The sequence below is a fragment of the Panthera leo genome, chromosome D2 (assembly GCF_018350215.1).
Source record: "Panthera leo isolate Ple1 chromosome D2, P.leo_Ple1_pat1.1, whole genome shotgun sequence".
In the NCBI taxonomy this organism is placed as follows: Eukaryota; Metazoa; Chordata; class Mammalia; order Carnivora; family Felidae; genus Panthera; species Panthera leo.
Window position 1 is genome coordinate 46,968,877 of NC_056689.1, and position 19,169 is coordinate 46,988,045.

At 48.7% G+C, this 19,169-nt stretch overlaps 1 protein-coding gene across 1 annotated transcript in view; it reads left to right on the forward strand.

Moving 5' to 3' along the window:
* Nucleotides 1-330: 330 nt before the first annotated feature.
* The window catches only part of CHAT (choline O-acetyltransferase), a 41,850-nt gene continuing 23,011 nt past the window's right edge, over nt 331-19,169 (forward strand). The window contains exons 1-6 of the mRNA XM_042908446.1: nt 331-381; nt 3,267-3,455; nt 4,277-4,395; nt 5,802-5,855; nt 7,358-7,538; nt 9,514-9,691. Coding sequence (XP_042764380.1) covers nt 346-381; nt 3,267-3,455; nt 4,277-4,395; nt 5,802-5,855; nt 7,358-7,538; nt 9,514-9,691 — 757 coding nt within the window. The 5' untranslated portion in view covers nt 331-345. The remainder of the gene's footprint in view (nt 382-3,266; nt 3,456-4,276; nt 4,396-5,801; nt 5,856-7,357; nt 7,539-9,513; nt 9,692-19,169) is intronic.

The following is a 19,169-nucleotide window of genomic DNA, read 5'->3' on the forward strand; positions in this document are numbered from 1 at the left end:
CTGGGGTGGTAGGTTGAGCCTGGGTGACAGTCTTATGGAGTAGGGACCACCTAAAGGCTCACTCTAGACCCCACTCTATCCCATCTGGGGACTCAGAAAGGACACTGTGGTCAGGGGGGGCTGGTCCAGAGATTGGGAGATTGGGACCAGGTCTACAATGAGGCCCTGTGTATTTGGGGTCCATGTCCAGCTCTAGCCTCTTCACAGGGTGGGGGTGAAGGGTCCATGTAGCTTTATGTGGCTATTGTGCTGATGCCCTTCTGCTTCTTGGTCCCCAGGTCTGCACCTCTGCTTCCCCAGCCAGGAGTCACCAAGATGCCCATACTGGAAAAAGCTCCCCATAAGATGGCAGCAAAACCACCCAGCAGTGAGGAGGACTCTGTGAGTGACTTTTGGAGCTCTCTCCTTCATCCCTGTTCTCCCTACTCACATACTCTTGCTTCCAGAACAGTCCTGTGTGGCACTAGCCCCCAACCCTGCAGTCTCCAGGGCATGAAGTCCAGGCTGCAGTCCTGCTCTGAGCCCACTGAGGAGCCTGGGAACGCCTTGAAGGGCTGGGAGTGGTTTCAGGGGATGCTGATGGAATTCTGACAGCCACACTTCCTAACCCCAAAGCCAGGAAGAGCCCTTGACCTGGGCCAGGTACTCTCTCTTCTCCCAGGGCTTTTTCCCCTCCCCAAGTTCCACTTCCAATGGCTTTGAGCCTAGTGGAGTTGCCTTAGGGTGAGGCTGAATTCTCTACTTTAAGCCAGGTCACCTCCCAGTCCTGGCTACTGTTACTGGTTCAGCCCTGGAGCCTTAGGCTCTATCTTCCCCACTGGTTTAAGACAATGCCACCCCTCCTTAGGCAGGCATCCTCCTTCCTTACCTTCTTAAGTGATGGAGCAGCTTATCTAGTCTGTGAGTTGTTGCAGTGCTGGCCCCTCTGCTAAGTTGGTCTTCTTGCCACTTCTTTACCCAGGGCTTCATTTGAAATCCTAATCAGAACTTTTAGGCTTCTACCCATGAAGTTGCTCACCATGTTGTCTGTCCTGACTTTTGCAGCCCACAAACATCTCTGTTGTTGAGTCTTGCCGTGGCATGTGCCTCCCATTGAAATGTGGCTTCCCTGGGAGCAGGCCTTTTCTTTCCATTGTCCCTAAGTCCAGTCTAGGGCCTGGTTCACATGAACTTCCCAGGAAATGTGTACTGACCTGGGACCCTAGTGTCCAAAGACCCTCATTAGTACACCTCCCTGCCTCTAACTAGCCCGAGGTGTGGGCCAGAAGCCTAGGAGAGTCTGGGGAGGAGCCCCATGGGGCTACGACATGTGAGCAGAGATTTTCTGCCTCATTCCATTTTACCCATCGCTGATTCCCCATAACTCTGAGTCCCAGCACCCTGTCAGAGCCCTGAGGAAGAGTGACCTGTTTCTAGCTGGGGCCCCAGCCAGGCCTGCTGGCACTCTTGGAAAGGCCACCAGCTGGGCTTGGCTTTCTGCAGGTACTTGCCCACTCACCCACCAGACAGGCCTCCAGACCCCAAGGCAGGGGAGGGGGAACCAGAGCAGCTGGATGGGGGTCTGGACCTGGCTCTCTTGAAGTGGGCTGAGGAACCTGGAATGCTACCCAGACCACCCTGGTCCTTGAGAGTTCCCTGGGGCAGGATAGCCCATAGTTGGCTCTGACACCCTCCTCCCTCCCCCTAGAGTAGTGAGCTCTAAAGACAGGATGAGGCAGGCAAGATTCTCATTCATTCATCAGCACAGGCTCCCGTGGTTGGTCCTTGTCTGCCAAGGGCCGCTTGGGGAGGGCCTCAGCCCATGCAGCGGCAGGAGCAAAGCAGAGGCAAGCTTTGAATGGGCCCCTTTACTCCCAGCCTGCCAGGGGTGGAAATTCACTGTCACCCCCACCCCAAGGGGAAAAAAAAACCCTGAAAGAAGGTGACTACCTACTGCCAACTTTGTAAACTTTATCGGTAATATGAAAAGTCCTGGTTTCTGACCGTAACTAGCTTAGTGAGGAAGAAGGAAAAGGAGGGAATGGAAAAAGGACCAAGGAGGAAGGGAGAGAACAATCTAGGAGGAAGGAGCAGAGTGGATGTTGGATGAACACTGATTTCAGGTCCCAACTCTGCTATCATATTGCTGGGTGACCATGGACTAGTTTCTCCACTCTTTGGGCTTCAGTTTCATCTGAAAATGGAAGGAAAATCCCTTCCCAGGTCAGCCGTAACATGGTTGAACACAAGCATGAGATCCCTGGCTGAACACAGCTGGTAAATTAGGAAGCATGGCATCCAGAAAGGGGAGACATTGGTGGAGAGTTCTATTCAGACTCTCTCCACACTTTGGGAGTCCCCAGAAGTTATGGGTTTCCTTTTAGGAATCCCTTTTAGAGGGGGACAGTAACATCATAACATTTTATGATGTGCTTATCTGGGGCCAGTGGTTTCTCTCATTTAATTCTGTCTGTGCTCCACTCAGGTAGGAATTGTTATTTATGTCCTATGGATTAGGAAGCTGGGGCTCAGAAAGGCTAAGATAGGAAGAACATCCACAGCACTCTCTGTTCTCCCTCCCCGCCCTGTACCCACATGGAGCAGAATGGGGCTCCCCGGCTTTCATAACTGGGAAGGGCTTAGTAAGGAGCCAGGACATGAGTCACCTTCTTAGGAAACAACTTGCAGGATTCTGAACTATGCCTCCCGCCATCTTTCACCTGTCCAAATCTCTCCATTAGTATTATACCCTTTGGGTCCAGAGATCAACTGACTTCTGAAGCCCCAGCTGGAAACAATTTCTAAATTAAGAGTGATAAGTATCCAATATCAGTAACAGATCTGTTTCATCTTAGACCCATTCTTTGTGATTTAAAAGCACTTTTCACACAGGATCTCTTTGATCCTATGAGAGGTGGAGGTTATTATCCCTATTTTACAGGAGGGGAAACTGAGGCATAAAGGTGAGGTGGTTTGCTTAAGATTACACAGCTGGTCAGCAGCAGGGTCAGTGCATGAACCCAGGTCTGTCTGGTGCCAACATCAAGGTATTTTCCTCTACACTTTATCCCCTCGTGGGGGCAGGACTAGGGTACCAGAAAAAAACAAATAGAAGTTTCCTAAGTTCATAATTCTGCTGAGCTGAGCCCTGGAAATAGGCAAGACCCAGAGTGTAGAACAAGGATAAGGCCAGATGGAGACACACAATGGGGATCATCTCGCGGACAGGCATGGACCCCACACAAGAACAGGCATAGCAAGTGTTGGTGAACTCTCTCTTCCAGGAGTTGCCCAAACTTCCAGTGCCCCCACTGCAGCAGACCCTGGCCACTTACCTGCGGTGCATGCAGCACCTAGTACCTGAAGAACAGTTCAAGAGGAGCCAGGCCATCGTGCAGCGGTTTGGGGCCCCTGGTGGCCTTGGTGAGACCCTGCAGCAGAAGCTCCTGGAACGACAGGAGAAGACAGCCAATTGGGTAAGAGTTGCTGAGAGGGAGCAGACTAGGGCGTGGGGGCAGACAAGGGACCCACAGGGTGGGGGGCAGGGAGCAGACACGGAGACAGGGATTTGGATGAGGGGCAGGTAGGTAACAAAGATGGACAGATGAAGGGATAGGGATGAGAGGAGAAACAGGGGGACAGCAAGTGACAGACAGGATGTGGGATGGGAGATAGGGATGGGGACCAAAAAGGGACAGATGGGGATAGAGATAGAGTGCTGGGGAGAGACAGGATATACAGGTAGAAGACATTAGGGGTTGCGGATGGGGGACAGACAGGGACAAGGATGGAGGACAGATGGGCGATAGGGAAGGGAAACAGGGATGGGGGCAGCAGGAGATAGAAATGGGGCAATAGGGAAAGACAGGGTACAGACATGGAGACAGATGGGGGACAGGGATGGCAGATAGTGATGGGGTGGCAGAAGATAGAGGTAAGTTCAGGGAAACAAAGAAGGGTGAAAAGCGTGAACAAGACACACATAAAGATGGGCAGGGAACAGGGATGAAGTATCAAACACCCAGAATGGGAAACTGGGATGGAAGAGAAGGATGGCATGGGGCAAAAATGAAGGATAGTCATGGTGGGCTGGAGAGCACACAGGCCCTAGCGCATCACTAGGGCTCCATGTGCATTTGCGGAATGAATGAACAAAGTCCATGGTCCAAGAAAGTGTCTCGGTTGTCCCTTGGGCCTGCCAGGATGGGACTGGGTGCTCTCGAGGCAAGGTGCCTTTGTTCAGAGGGGCGTGTGTGACCTTGCGGGGTAATGGAACCCCTCCCGTTTTCCCCAACAGGTGTCTGAGTACTGGCTGAATGACATGTATCTCAATAACCGCCTGGCCCTGCCTGTAAACTCCAGTCCAGCTGTGATCTTTGCCCGCCAGCACTTTCAAGATACAAATGACCAGCTAAGGTGAGGAGGCCACCATGCTCCTGAATCCACAGCTTGAGAGCCTGCCTGGGGTCCTGGCTCCAGTAGCAGGAAGGAAAGGTCAACGCTTGTGCCTTGGCTGAGATTTCTGAGACCAAATGCCTCTGAGACAGAGGCAGTCCAGGCCATGGGTTTGGGAAATTGGTTAGATGAGGCTACAATATGAGTGACAAACACAGGGTCTTCCTCGGAATATATTTATTTGAGGTGGAGTGGGCAGTAAATGGAGGTCATGGGCCCCCAGGTGTCCCCATGGCATTCTTGACCTGGCTGAGGCCCTGGAAGGAGGTATGCATCTCTGCCCTACCAGTACTTGAGTCTTGGGCTTGTCACTGGGATGCACTGCACCAGGCTATCTAAACAGAGGCTCCAAGGGGGTGGAAATGGTTCCTTCCTGCCAGCTGCCGCCGCCAGAGCCTTTTCCATCTGCTGCAATTTCAGGGCTCACTGAGCCACGGGAATGGCCTCTGGGCCCACTGATGTTGATGGGGGGGGGGGGGGATTTACACAGGGATGTGGCAGGGAGGAAAGGTCTCCCTACAGGAGTCTCTTAGAGCCAAATCCAATGTGGCACAGCATCGGGACAGTTCAGAGAGGAAAAACCAACCAAACAAAAGAGGCAGGGCCCACCTTGGCCTGTGGGCAGGGCTCAGCTATGCTAGTTAGACCTCCATCCCCTCCTTCTTCACTGAGACTAGCCCAACTGACTGCTGGTCAGGCAGCCTGCAAGCCTGGACCTCCCATGCCAGCAGGAAGTATGCAGATAAATGGATGAGCAGCTGCTGAAAACAGTTCTCCAACTGCTTACAAGGGGACATTTTTCCTCCTTAAGCCAGGGCCATCACCCATGGGCAGTTAAGATGACATGGCCCTGTGGCACAGTTCTCTGGTGACTCTTTTCCCCCTAGCACTTACTTTCATTTTCATTAGCACCGAATGAAATTGACTTTTCCTGGGAGACTGGATTTCCCCAAACCCAGGTTCCTGGTCCAGTTCAGCCCCAGCACTGGCCTTTCCTAGGGAGAAACCCACCCCTGACCATCCAGCCTTCTCCTGCCTGCTCTGTGGCCTCTGCTCGTTTTCTCTCCCTCCTCCTCCTCCTCGTCCTCCTTCTCATTCACCCTCTGCTTTCCTCTCCTCCTCCCAGTTATCTCCACAGGACCATTTTTAATCCAAGGCTTGTGAAGGACTGACAGCATGATGCGGGGGAGGGGGGTGGGCAGGCAGCAGGAATCCCATCAGATTAGTGTACCACTGAGGCCTGGCATCTGGAGGGTGGTCCTTGAGTTTGGGAGAAAGGAGGTGGAGGGGAGGGAGAGGAATGTTGGAGAAAGGGAAGGGGCCTGAGCCCCTGAGAGGAGAACTTAAGGCTTCATGTGTCTCTGCAGGTTCGCAGCCAACCTCATCTCTGGCGTGCTCAGCTACAAGACCCTGCTGGACAGGTAGGATGGGGCCCAGGCTGGGAAGGGCAGAGCCCTGTTTTGGCACAGCCTGTTAAGTCATCTGTCTCTCTGCTACATTAGTCAAGGAGCAACCAGAGGGCAGAGACCTTGTCTTTTTCAGCTCTGTGTTCCTGGCTCATGTCATAGAGCAGGTGGACCAACCCCCCCCCCCCCGCCCCCGCCCCAACTCCTACAGCATCAGGATAACCTTTATCCCAGCTGACCCAACCATTAGTGGTTCCTCTTCCTAGGGTAAGCACTTTCCTTCCTTGATCTCTTTAAAATGCACCCCCACTCACACACTCTACCAAAATGAATTTGCAGAAAAATGATACAGAGGTACAAAATACACAACCACATATCTTATGTTTACTCTAGATTCAATAGACATAAAATTCCTCCATCAAATTGCTGTAGAAGTTTCTGAGAGCTCCCACTGATTCCTATGGTTCAGTGTGGCACCTGCACGTTGAGCAGCAGGGCCGTGGAACACACTACCCTCACTCTGCCCCAGCTACTCTTAGGGCTGCCTCTTCCCCTCAAGGCTCAGCTTACGTATCTGGTCCTTATTACCCTGTCTCATTACCCAAAACCTTCCCATCTATCAGCTTGCTGCTTATTGCCTGTGCTCCACCTACACATCCCAGGACCTGTGCCCCATTAGAACAGGAGACTCGTGTTTTGCTTGCCACTATAATCCCAGATCCCAGATCATATATATAATGATATAATCCCAGCCACTATTACCCCTGTGCCTGGCACAGAGGAATGCTAAATAACATTTGTTACCTGAAAGGGAGGGAGGAGAAGTAGAGATGGAGGGAGGGAGGAGAGAAGAAGGATGAGGAAGAGGAAGAGGAAGAGGGACGGAAGAAGGAAGGACAGAGGAAAGAGATAGAAGCAGAGAGAAGGGAGAGGAGGAGGGGGAGGAAGTGGAGGGAGGAAGGAAAGAGGGAAGAGAAAGAAGGAAGGAGGGAAGGGGAGACAGAGAAAGATGAAGGAGGGGGGAGAGGGATGGAGGAAGGAGGAGGAGTAGGGAAAGGAAGAGGAGGAGGAGGAGGAGGAGTAAAAGGTCAGGGAGGAAGTAAAGAAGGACACAAGATATGCTGAGACCACAGGAGAAAGAGAACTTTCTACCTTGAATTTAGAGAAGGCTTCTGGAAGAGGCGATGGAAGAGTAGGCTCTTAAAGGAGTGGAAGTCTTCCTAAGCAAATTAGTTGAGTGCAGAGGTGGGGTGAAGGCATGCCAGGCAAAGATCAGCAGAAGCGAAGGCACAGGGCTCCCTGAGGCAGGGGTGAGGGAAACTATCAGAGTATTGAGCAAACCCTGAGGGTGTCCATGGACCTTGGAAATGGGGCACTCCACTACTTTAAAAAGTGAGAAATCCAGCTCTCTTACTACAATCCTAACGCAGTTCTGGTTTTTGTGCCCTGCTTTGCCTGATCAAGTCAAGTAGAAGCAATTCTGATTCCCTGCCTCCCTCCCTGCTCTCCTTCTCCAGTCACTCCATCCCCACCGACTGTGCCAAGGGCCAGCTGTCAGGGCAGCCGCTCTGTATGAAGCAATACTACGGGCTCTTCTCCTCCTACCGCCTCCCTGGCCACATCCAGGACACACTGGTGGCCCAGAAGAGCAGTGTCATGCCCGAGCCAGAGCATGTCATTGTGGCCTGCTGCAACCAGGTCAGTCGCCCCTCTCTGCTGCATCTCAGGCTTGGGGAAGGTGCATGAGTACTTACCCACTCCTATTTCACCAGGCATGCTCAGCCCGCTCTCAGAGGCAGACAGTGAGCTGGGACAGCATGACCCCAAAGTGGGGTTTCTTGATTCCTACTCAGTCCCATTTCTCTCCACGAGTTAGCTTTTAAGAACAAGGAGAGTCATCAATTGAGAATGACTTATGTGGGCTCTTATATGGGCCCTGGCCAGCCAGATCAACTCAAAAGAACTTCCTGGATGGACTGAGACCCTCCATGGCCTTAGCAACTCCTCATGAATCACCCAGGCTGTGGCCTTCCTGGAGACCACATGCAGACATATGGACAGCTTAACAGACTGCCCATCGGGACCTCTGTGTCCAGGCCTTAGGCTTGGCACTTACATGTATGCACCCCACCTGGTTCTATAGTAACCTTGCAGAGGGGCCTTGAAATCTCCATCTGAAAAAAGAGGAAATGGGACTTAGACAAGTTGAGTGGCCTGTCCAAGGCTGAGAAGGACTCCCAGGCCTGGCCAATGCCCCATCTCCTGCAGCTCAGGTCTTCATACTGGGTTCCAGGAACCAACAAGGACCCATGGGGCCCCAGAGGATAGTCTTAGCATGAGGGCTCCTGACCCCTTACCAGTGCCCACTAGGTGATTTGGTCTGTATATTGAGCCTCCACCTCATGATTTCATCTGACAAAAAGAGGTTTTGTTTAGGATTTGGTTTTTTTCTGGTTTTGTTTTGTTTTGTTTGGGTTTGCTTTGGTTTTTGAGTTTTGGTGGGGTTTTTTGTTTTTTTGTTTGTGTGGTTGGTTTTGCTAAAAACCTACCCCCCAGGATTCCCCTGCTATTTGTGCTACAATGTTTTCTTCTTGGGTTCATCTGACATTTTCTAGGATAGGAGCTCAGTGAAAGTCTGCCATCCTAGGTTAGCGTTCCCACTGGAAGCCCACATGACAGTTTAGCCACAAACAAGAAACTTTCTCCGTCTTCATTCAAAAGTCAAACTCATTTCCCAGCCCCTACGTGTTGCAGTATCCATCCATTTCAGAAATGCTCTTGGGGCTCCTGCTCAGAACGGCCACATGTATGCTTCTCAGGACATGGGACCAGGTACTTATGTCAACCAGCAGAAAAGGGATCTTGACTTGGGGCTAGATAAGACCTTTCACAAAACCCAAGACTCTGGCTTCAAAGCTACTAATGATAGCTCACAGGTCTCACATACAAAGCACATGCATGTACACCTGTATATGTGCACACAAAGGGATAGAGCATCTTGTGTGTTATTTTTCCATTTTAATCTTCCTCTGCTTATCATTTGCTGACTTGCTTTTTTTTCTCCACTCACCAGTGTGTTTGAGATCTATCTCCGTAGCTGTATCTAGAGCTAGTTCATTCCTATTTACCAATGAGTAGACATGCATTAGATAAATAAACTCATTTAATTTAGCTGTTCCCCTTCTGCAGAACACGTAGGCTGTCTCTACCATTTTGCTATTGCAAATAAGGCTTATATGCCACTGCTTCACATATCTGGGCACAAGAGTGTATGTTTCTCCAAGCCTAAGGCTAAAGTATGCATTTATAAGAGTGACTGCTGAATCATAAGGTATGCACATTTTCAGTTTTGATAGACACTGCCCTCCAATAGCAATTGTACCAATTTATACTTAATTCCCCACAAACATAATAGTTTTACATGAAGTAGGAACCATAGAAACAGGTTTTATTTTAGCTAAGGTTAATCTGGCCCTCTTTGATTTGGGGAAGCTTAGAGTCCAGCCCAGTCAACAGCATTTGGATAGGTCCCCAACATGTGACTTTTCAGGGAACCATCACATACCTTGAGCCTGAGTATCCCCTATCTATACACACGTGTGAAGGCTCAGTGAAGGCCCTTCACCTTGGGCCGGCTGCCATGAGTGACGTGTTTGACCTGTTTCCCCCACAGTTCTTTGTCTTGGATGTTGTCATTAATTTCCGCCGTCTCAGTGAGGGGGATCTGTTCACTCAGTTGAGAAAGATAGTCAAAATGGCTTCCAACGAGGATGAACGCTTGCCTCCAATCGGCCTGCTGACGTCAGAAGGGAGGAGCGAGTGGGCTGAGGCCAGGACGGTCCTCGTGAAAGGTTAGCAGCAGTGCCCAGCGCGTCTCCACGCTCATCTCATCCTCATGCCCATTGGCTTTCCTTCCTCCAGGGTTGGGCACCATGCCTCATCCCCATTTGCCATAGCATGGGGAGCTCAGGCCTCCCTCCAACTCAGGACCCTACGGAAAGTCAGCTGAGGCACCTGGAAGTTACAGGCACCTCGTTTTTCATCTGACAATATTCTAGCTTCCTGGGTGAGGCTGATGAGCACTGGAATCCTTGAATGTTTGGGAATATTGAGGGACGGAAGTGTTGAGCTGGAGGAAGGCTGGCTACAATTAAGCAGTTGTGTTTTACTGGTGGGCAGCAATGGTACCCATTTTAGGGGTCTGAGTCACTGGGAGAGCTGTCACCTGGAGATCTGGGATGGAGCGCAGCCCTGGGAGCATGGTTGGCTGCCTCCTTCATGTGATTTCTCAGTCCTAGAACTTTTCATCTTCAAGCTGACCTATCCTTGTGGCTGGCTTGCTGCTTTTATGAAAGTTTCCAAGCATTCCCACAAGAAAGCTGGTAATAGTCATAATAATTTTAAATCATCCTCCGGAAACTAATTTTCAAAGCTAAAGCCAGCCTTATTCCCAGGAATTGGATGGAGTGCTTTCCTTTTTTGCCTCTATTAGAGACTGGGGAATAAAAGGGAGGCTTCTGTGGACCTCCTTCTGCCCCTTGGGCTCTCATTTGGCCAGATGTCCATTCAGACTCCCTGAGTATCTGTCAGCTGAGGGTCTGGGCTAGGCCTAGAAAGTCTAAGAGGCAGAGAGGATGAAGCTACTGCCCCCAAGCAGCTCACTGGACAGGGTAAGGGAAGGCATGGGGGAGCAGATTCAGGTACACAGTAAGGCAGCACTACCCATGTAAAGCAATAGAGACAGCAGGTACCAAATAAGTGCTCCGGGACTTCAGCGAGGAGAGGGAGCCCTTCCACTTGGGAAGCTTTTGAAAGATTTCATTGGAAGAGGTGCGAATTTTGCAAAGCTCTTAGACATGAGTGAGAAGAGCAGGAGGGAGGGATAGCAGGCTGGCTGTGGGCAAAGCCGACTGCCCAGCAGAGACATGTCTGCCCTGCCTGGTTCCACATGGAGACCAACCAGCCAGCAAAGATGGCCATGCTGGACGTGTTGAGAGAATGAAAAGGTGGTAGGGCCTGGGTCTCGGGCAGTAGGCACTTACATTTTCTGATCCCTCTCCCTAGAAAGTTCTTTTGCCAGGGTTAACTGGCTCCTTGCACCATCCAGAGCTCAGCTCAGGTGTCACTGGCTCAGACCCTCCTAGTGCATCCCCAACTCAGCACACTCTGTCACCTTGTCCTATTTTCTTACCTTGTTTGCATTTGTAACTCCCTGAAACCAGCATCTCATCTGTTTGATGCATGCTGATTATCTGCCTCCCTCCCCTAGTCTATGAGTTCTAGGGGAACAGGGGCCTCATCTGTTTGGATTAACTTTTCAATCTGCTGTGCCAAACACAGTTGGGCCCCAATGATATTTGTTAAATAAAAGAATGAAGGGTTACTAATGATACTAGGCCCTAGACCTATTGCCTACCTACCAGTTAATTCTTTTTCATTCAATTATTGGGTACCCAAGGAATGCTCAGTCCTAAATCAGGGGATGCATGGGACACAGGAGGGTGTGAGAGCTGACCCCATTCTCACAGACCTGACCACCAAATGGGGGAATTAATAACTTGTCATTGGGAAGTGAGTTAATTCCCTCAGGAGACCATAGTGTAATCAGATCCCACTCTCCTCCCCTCCAGGGACAGAGACAGGCATCAAACAATCGCCTTTGCTTCCAATACAGTTTCCACTTTATTAGCAGGCCAAGCTATCTCCCTGCAGTACTGACCGGGATTGCCTTGAGGTTTAAGTGCTTGGGCTGTGCTAATCGGAATTAATTTGTTAATGGCACTTGATCTGGCTTTCTGAATGGAAGTGCTGTTTCTGAGGGAAGTGTGACAGAAAAGAGGGGCCCACACGCTTTCCCTTCGGAAATCCAATTAATCTGGTTAGCACTGACTGTGTCATCTGCACAGCAGGAAACCAGTCCTTCACAGAGACCCCCTCCCTGGAGCATCCCATACCCACAGGAGGGAAGCCATTTAGGAAATGATTTCAGTATAGATGTGAAAGATCATGGCAGCTTGGACTAAGGTTGAGAGTAAAGATGGAAAGACATGGGTGAGGTCCAGATATATTGCAAAGTAGAAGTAACAAGGAGGGAAAGAAAAGAGAATGGTTCCGAGGTTTTTGATTCAAGCAACTGAGTAGATGGTGGTACCATTCACCAAGATGGGAACCAGTTTGGGGAAGTGGCTGCAGAATGAAGTCCTTTCTAAGTGTGTCAGGTTTGAGATGCCTTGAGTCATCTAAGTGAAGATGTCAAATTAGATCTATGTGTCTGGAGCTCAAGACAGAGGTCAGTACAGAGACATAAATTTGAGAGCCATCAGCACATAAGTGATATTTAAAGTCATGGACCTGGGTGAGATCATCTAGAAACAGCAGAATGGGTCCTCGGAGGTCAGGTAGGGAAAGATACAAAGAGGATTGAGAAAGAGCAGCCCATGAAGTCAAGAGCAAAACCAGGAGATGAGTCACGAAGATTCAAATGGAAGGAGGCAGTGGCCAACTACTTGGAATGCTTCTGATGGCTCCAAGCAGAGCTGGACAAGAGGGGCATCAGAGTTTGGCAACCCTAAGTCATCGGTGACCTTCACCAAAGTCAGGCTGGGGAGTAGGAAGAACAAATGGTTGCATGCTGATGAATGCAATCCAACAGCAGAAGAAATTGTTGATGACACTGTCAATGAGTAGAATCAGTTAAGTGTGGATGACTCTTTTCAGACATTTTGGTATTAAAAAGGCAGAAAAATGGGGCTGTTCCTGGGGGTTTATGGGGGTCAAGGAAAATGTCTTTAGTAGGAGAGGCAAATGCATCATTGTATGTACACACATGTATGGAAGTACTTTGGTAAGAGAAATCATTAATGAGGACAGAAGAGATGAACAGAGGCATGGGATTCTTGCAAAGGCAAAATGAGATGGAACCCAGAGAATAAGAGGCTTTGGTTGGTACCGGGAAAACCAAAAGCTGGGCCCGTGGTCCATGGGTCTGTAGCTGTGATGGTAGGAATACGAGGAGGTACCTGACTGGTGGCTTCTAGTCTCAGATCAGCAGAGCTATGGCCATGAGCTGAGAGAGGCAGGGTGGGTTCTGAAGGCAAAAAAGAATGCAAGAAATAGCCTCTTGGAAAACTTGATGAGATTTATGGACTGTGTTGAGCTCATATTTGAGGGCTTGAGGGCCATACATTTTAAGAGAAACTAATTAGTATTGTTTCGCATTTTTTTTCCTTACAATGTTCAGCTCCTCAGGTTCAGTCAAAGAGAAGTGGGTCATCAGATTCACCTAAGGTAGGAGAATATAACCAAGGGAGAGAGGTGGAAGATAGGGCAAGGGAATAGTTACAGTATTGGAATCTGAAATGAGTAAGGAGGTGTAGTAGTCTGCTTGGGCCACCTTAGCAAAGTACCATAGCCTGAGTAGCTTAAACAGCAGAAATGTATTTTCTTACAGTTCTGAAGGCTAGAAGTCTGAGATCAAGGTGTGGACATGGTTGGTTTCTTCTGAGGCCTCTCTCCCTGGCTTGTCAATGGCCATCTTCTCCCTGTGTCTTCCCATGGTCTTCCCTCTGTATGTGTCTGAGTCCTAATATCTTCTTAGGAGGACACCAGATATATTGGATTAGGACCTCATTTTACTTTTACTACCTCAATAAAGACCCCATCTCCCAATACAGTCCTATTCTGAGATATTGGGGGGGGGTGTTAGGACTTTAACTTGGGGACTTCAAGAGGACACAGCTCAGCCCATGACAGGAGGGAAGTAAAAAACACAGGTGGATGATTGATAGTGGAAATAGGTGGTGGGGTTGATGATTTTTAGGGGTCAGTGAGATAAGACATGTTGCAGAGTGTGGAATAACAGACCTTGTGAATCAGAAAGTCAAGAGTGTGGTCTGAGTGTGGGATGCTTGAGACTGAGACTTCAAAGGCGTCAGTTCCGGTAGTGATGAGCTCCCAGGTGTGACTGTGGGAGTGGATGCCAAGGTTGGACTGTCAAACGTGGAAGATTGAGGGACTGAGAAAGGAGGGTCCCTGTGGGCCGGATCCTCTGCACAGGTGTTCAGGCTGTAGGAAAGATGACTGGAGTGGTTATGGGGAGGAAGAAGGTGAACCAGGAGCCCAGATCTGCATGAGGGGGTGTTGTGAGGGAGTCAGGGGAACACAGCAACAGAGGGGTGATAATGATGGGGGTTGGAAGGTAGAAGTCTAATAGCTATGGCTCCAAATGAAAAGCAGTGAAGACGTGTTCAGGAGCAGGAACAGGGAGAAGAAAGCCACCTACCCCACCTGGGTATGCATGAGTGTGAAGGAAAATAGTCTCCCGTGAGAGGACATAGGGAAGTGTTTCCCTCAGAGGGTGCCCCCTCCTGTTGAGGCAGAAGGTGAACAGAACACTTTCAGAAAAGATTGGGAATGCAAGGGGACTAGCCATCACTACTCAGATGTCATAAGGGGTTCAGGAAGGGGGAGAGGTAGGGGGTGAAAAATGAGCCCATGGAGGGGACTCATGGCATGGGAGTGCTACTGAGAGTCCCAGGGATGGTGGTGATCATTGCAAACAACACTCTCAAATCCTCAACTTCTGTGGAGGTACTCTCCTGGTTCCAGTGTGGTTGTGGGAGCTGGGGTGGGCATCTGACTGGCCCACAACAGCATCACAACTAGCACAATGGAAAGCCCAAGTCCCAAGGTCTCCACCTCCCTTCCTCGGACCTGGGCAGAGACCAATGCCCATGGGCACTGGGCCCAGGCAGGTGCTGTCTAACAAAAGGCTTCAGCCAAGCTGAGCTCCTCTTGTCATGGTGGAGGCCTGGATGGAGGCACCTGAGCTCAGACAAAATCAGCCCCTGAATTGTCATAGGGTCAACTGAGGCACAGTGGGGCAATTGATTTTATCAATTCTCTCCTTAGAAAACGGGACCCTGATCCTTCACCCTGCCTCCCAACCAAGACAGCTCCCACTGCCAGCCCAGTTTCCCCCACCCAATCCTCTGCTATGACATTGAGAAGGTGGAGCTGACAGAGCAGTGGAGCCAGCTGTCTGCCATAAAGCCCATGCTCTCTCTCTGTACCCCATGTCTCCACACCCCCTTGACACTCCCCCAGCACTTCTTACATGAAATCTCTGAGAATATGTTACAAGACAAGTGTGTGTATTGTCATCTTTATCTTCAGTCTAATCATCAACAGCCAACACAGAATGCCCTCCTGGGGGTCCAAGAGCTAAGAAACCCAGCAGGACCATCACTGCCCCACAGAAGCCTGAGGTCTTTTTGGGAGACTGGAATAAGCAGAATGGTTAGAACAAAAGTGGACAGGATAAAACCAAAGGAGTGCCTCCAACAGGTGTCCAGAGGGAATTTGGGGACCTTACCCATCTGCCTGTCATAGCTCAGGAGGGCTTCCTTTGCCAAGTGGGACATGATGCTAAGCCCAGGTGGGTTGAGGTGTGTGTGACTGGGGCTGGCCAACAACATCAGGATCATCTAGGGAGACCCTTAAAAAAGATTCTGGGGTCTCAGGGATTTTGCAGGGAGATAGGAGTGAGGCCAAGGAATTTGTTGTTGTTGTTTTTAAGTTTATTTATTTATTTTGAGAGAGACAGAGACAGTGCAAGCAGGGGAGGGGCAGAGAGAGGGAGAGAGATTGAATCCCAAGCAAGTTCTGCAATGCCAGCACAGAGCCCAAGCTTGGCAGAGCCTGATGTGGGGCTTGAACTCACAAAACTGTGAGATCATGATCTGATCGGAAACCGAGTCAGATGCTTAACCAACTGAGCCACCCAGGTGCCCTAGGAATCTGAATATATATTTTTTAAATGGCCTTGGACCACATCTTTCTTTCTTTTTTTTTTAAGTGTATTTATTTATTTTGAGAGAGAGAGAGAGAGAGAGAGAGAGAGAGAGAGAGAGAGAGAAAGTGCATATAAGCTAGGGAGGGGCAGAAAAAGAGGGAGAGACAGAATGCCAAGCAGTTTCCACACTGTCCACGCAGAGCACGAGACAGGGTTACAACTCATGAACCGTGAGATCATGACCTAAGCCAAAACAAAGAGTCAGATGCTTAACCAGCTGAGCCACCCAGGTGTCCCAGGAATCTATATTTTTAAAATACCTTTGAATGCAATTCAGGTTGGGACCAACTTCTGCAGATATTAGCAGCTACTATGTATGGAGGTCCACCTTGATGCTGACCTTATCTTGGGCCCTTTCTGTCCCTTGCTTTCAGTCTTCAGTATAGCCTGTGAGGTGGGATTTCATCCCCACAGAACATAGGAGGCTGTGTCTCCAACAGGTTGAGGTAGTGTTCACCCTTACAGGTGGTCAGTGGTGGATCAGGGCATCTGTCCCCCAAGCCTGAGATCCTCAGGGCCCGGCAGGCAGGGTGGGATTTGGGGCCTCAGGAAGGTCATGCATAACCTCTCAGGACCTCCCTCCCTGCACAGCCTTGAAGCTTTGGCCTTCCTGAACCCAGGAGGTCCAACACTGTTATCCTGGTCTGGAAATTCAATTAGACATTCTGCCCTGAGTCTGGAAGACTACAGCACTTGTCAATTTGTAGGAAAAGGATAGCCAACTCAGAGAGCCCACACCCCCACCCTGGAGCCCGCTGGCTTTCCTGGGTGCTGCGTGGAGATCCTGTGAACAGACTTTGGGCAGATGCTTCTGTTTACACAGCGCCGTAAATATTTATCCCCAGCAGCCAATTAGAGCTGAGCCATTGCTTTCAAGGAGGGAACTGACAGAAGGCGGCTGCGTCTGGAGAAGGCCTCAGTCATGGTTTACAAGAACCACTCGGGATGGGCATTTTGCTATTTAAATATTGTCATCCAGGGATAGACAAGTCTGCTGATTTTAAAACCAATTACACATTAGCAATAACAGCCTTTCTGATTTAATTGGCCCAGAAATACCTCCTGGACTCCCAAGGCTGAATGCTGTTTTCCTTCCTTGGGGGTAGGAGGGTGGTGTTGCAGGGGCCATTGTCCTCCCACAGTGGAAGCATGACGGCTCCTGTGGATGAGGGTATCCAGACAGGGAGAGGCACAGGGTCAGGGGCAAGAGGCCTGGGCTTGACCTGGTTCTCCTTGCTGTGCCCTGAAGCCTGGTGTCCTAGGCCAGGACATGGGGACGGCCACCCTGCCCTGCAGACAGGACCGAGGGTTTGCAGAGGGACTACAAAGCAGGTGGTCTTGTGCCTGGCGCATAGAGGCTGTTTGCTAAATGATAACTCTTATTAGATTTGGGAAAACACTCTGGGGATATTTATCCAAGGCCCACACACTTTATGGAAAAATCTGGTGAACTGCAAATGGATACCTGTTGAACGTCCATTTGGTCAGTGACAGTGACCCATGGCCTTAGACTGAATGGCCTGTACTCCTTGCCTCGGAACTCTAACCCTTATTAACTCCAAGATACCCTTGGAGGTGCTTCCCCTGGGCTCCCCACATGGCACATACTCTGTGTGCTCACACTCAGACACCTCTGTTATTTCCTTTCTTCTCAGATGCTGTCTCTCTGGCTCTCATTTTCCATTTTATGATATTTTGGGTACAAAGCAGGTGGGAAGTGGTTTTTTTTTTTTTTTTTTTTTTAATCTCCTGCCCTTCTCAACTCACCACCTCTCCCCTAATTCTGGAAGTGTGATAGCTCTTTAAATCAGCCTCTGTGGGAAGGGTATTTCAAACCCAGAAGAAAGAGCAGCTCTTGGTTCTTGAGGGGTTTTTTTTAAATTAAATTAAACTTATTTGGGAATAATTATAGATGCACACATGCTTGTAAAAAATGATCTCCCCCAGGGGGGCACCTGGGTGGCTTAGTCAGTTAAGCGTCTGACTCTTGGTTTCAGCTGGTGAGGTCATGATCTCACAGTTTGTGAGCTAAAGCCCCACATCGGGCTCTGCACTGACAGCTTGGAGCCTGCTTGGGATTTTTCTCTCCCTCTCTCGCTGCCCCTCCCTGGCTTGCTCTCTCAAAAAAAAGAAAAAAAAAACTAGAAAACTAAAAATAATCTCATTTGTACCCTTTCCCCCCAGTGCTAATATCCTGTAAAATTCTAGCATGATATCACAACCAGGATATCACAGCCCATTTCCCTTCCAACTCCATCCCTCCTTAACCTCTGGCAACCAGAATCTGTCTTCATTTCTATAATGTAATTGTTTTCAGAACGTTATACAAATGGAATCGTACAGTATGTAACCTTCTGAGACTGGCTTGTTTTCACTTGGCATAATTCTCTGGAGATTCATTCACACTGTCCCATGTCTCAATAGTTCATTCCTTTTTATTTATTCCTTGGTATGTAGTTGATATCATTCACCCATTAGAGGACATCTGAGTTGTTCCTACTTTTTGGCTATTCAAATAAAGCTACTATCGTATATAATAGCTATAAAATGTATAGTAGCTATTACTATAGTAGCTTTATTTGAATAGCCAAAAATTATATATATATATATTATAGTTAATATATAATTGATATATAATTATATTTATATTATATATAAATTATATATATTTATATTATATATAAAGGTTTTTGTGCAATCATAAATTTTCATTTTAGGAAAAATGTCCAGGAATAAAATTGATATCTGCATGTTTAGGTTTTTCTAAAATGTTTGTTTGTTTGTTTGTTTGTTTGTTTGTTTTGAGAGAGACAGCACTAGCAGGGGAGAGGCAGAGAGGGAGAGAATCCCAGGCAGACTCTGCACTATCAGTGTGGAGCCGTATGTGGGGCTCAAACTCATGAACCGTGAGATCATGACCTGAGCTGAAATCAGGAGTTGGATGTTTAACATACTGAGCCACCATGGTGCTCTGGTAGATTGCCCATTTTGTTTTATGTAATGCCCCTCAATGTCTCTGGTAATTTTTTTTTGCTCTGAAGCTTACTTAATCTGATATCAATGCAGCAACTCCTGCTTTCTTTTGATTAATGTTTGCTTGATATATCTTTTTCCTTTCTTTTACTTTCAGCCAGTCTATATCATTATATTTGATGTGAGTTTCTTATAGATAGAATATAACCAGGATGTCTTTTTAAATCTACTTTGTCAATTTCTATCACTGAAATTATTGATATGCTGGGATTTCATGTTGCCATTTTATTTTTCGTCACCTCTGTTGTTCTTTTTTTTTAATTTTTATTTATTTTTTTAATTTTATTTTTTATTTTTTTAAATTTACATTCAAATTAGTTAGCATAGAGTGAAACAATGATTTCAGGAGTAGATTCCTTAATGCCCCTTACCCATTTAGCCCATCCCCCCTCCCACAACCCCTCCAATAACCCTCAGTTTATTCTCCATATTTATGAGTTTCT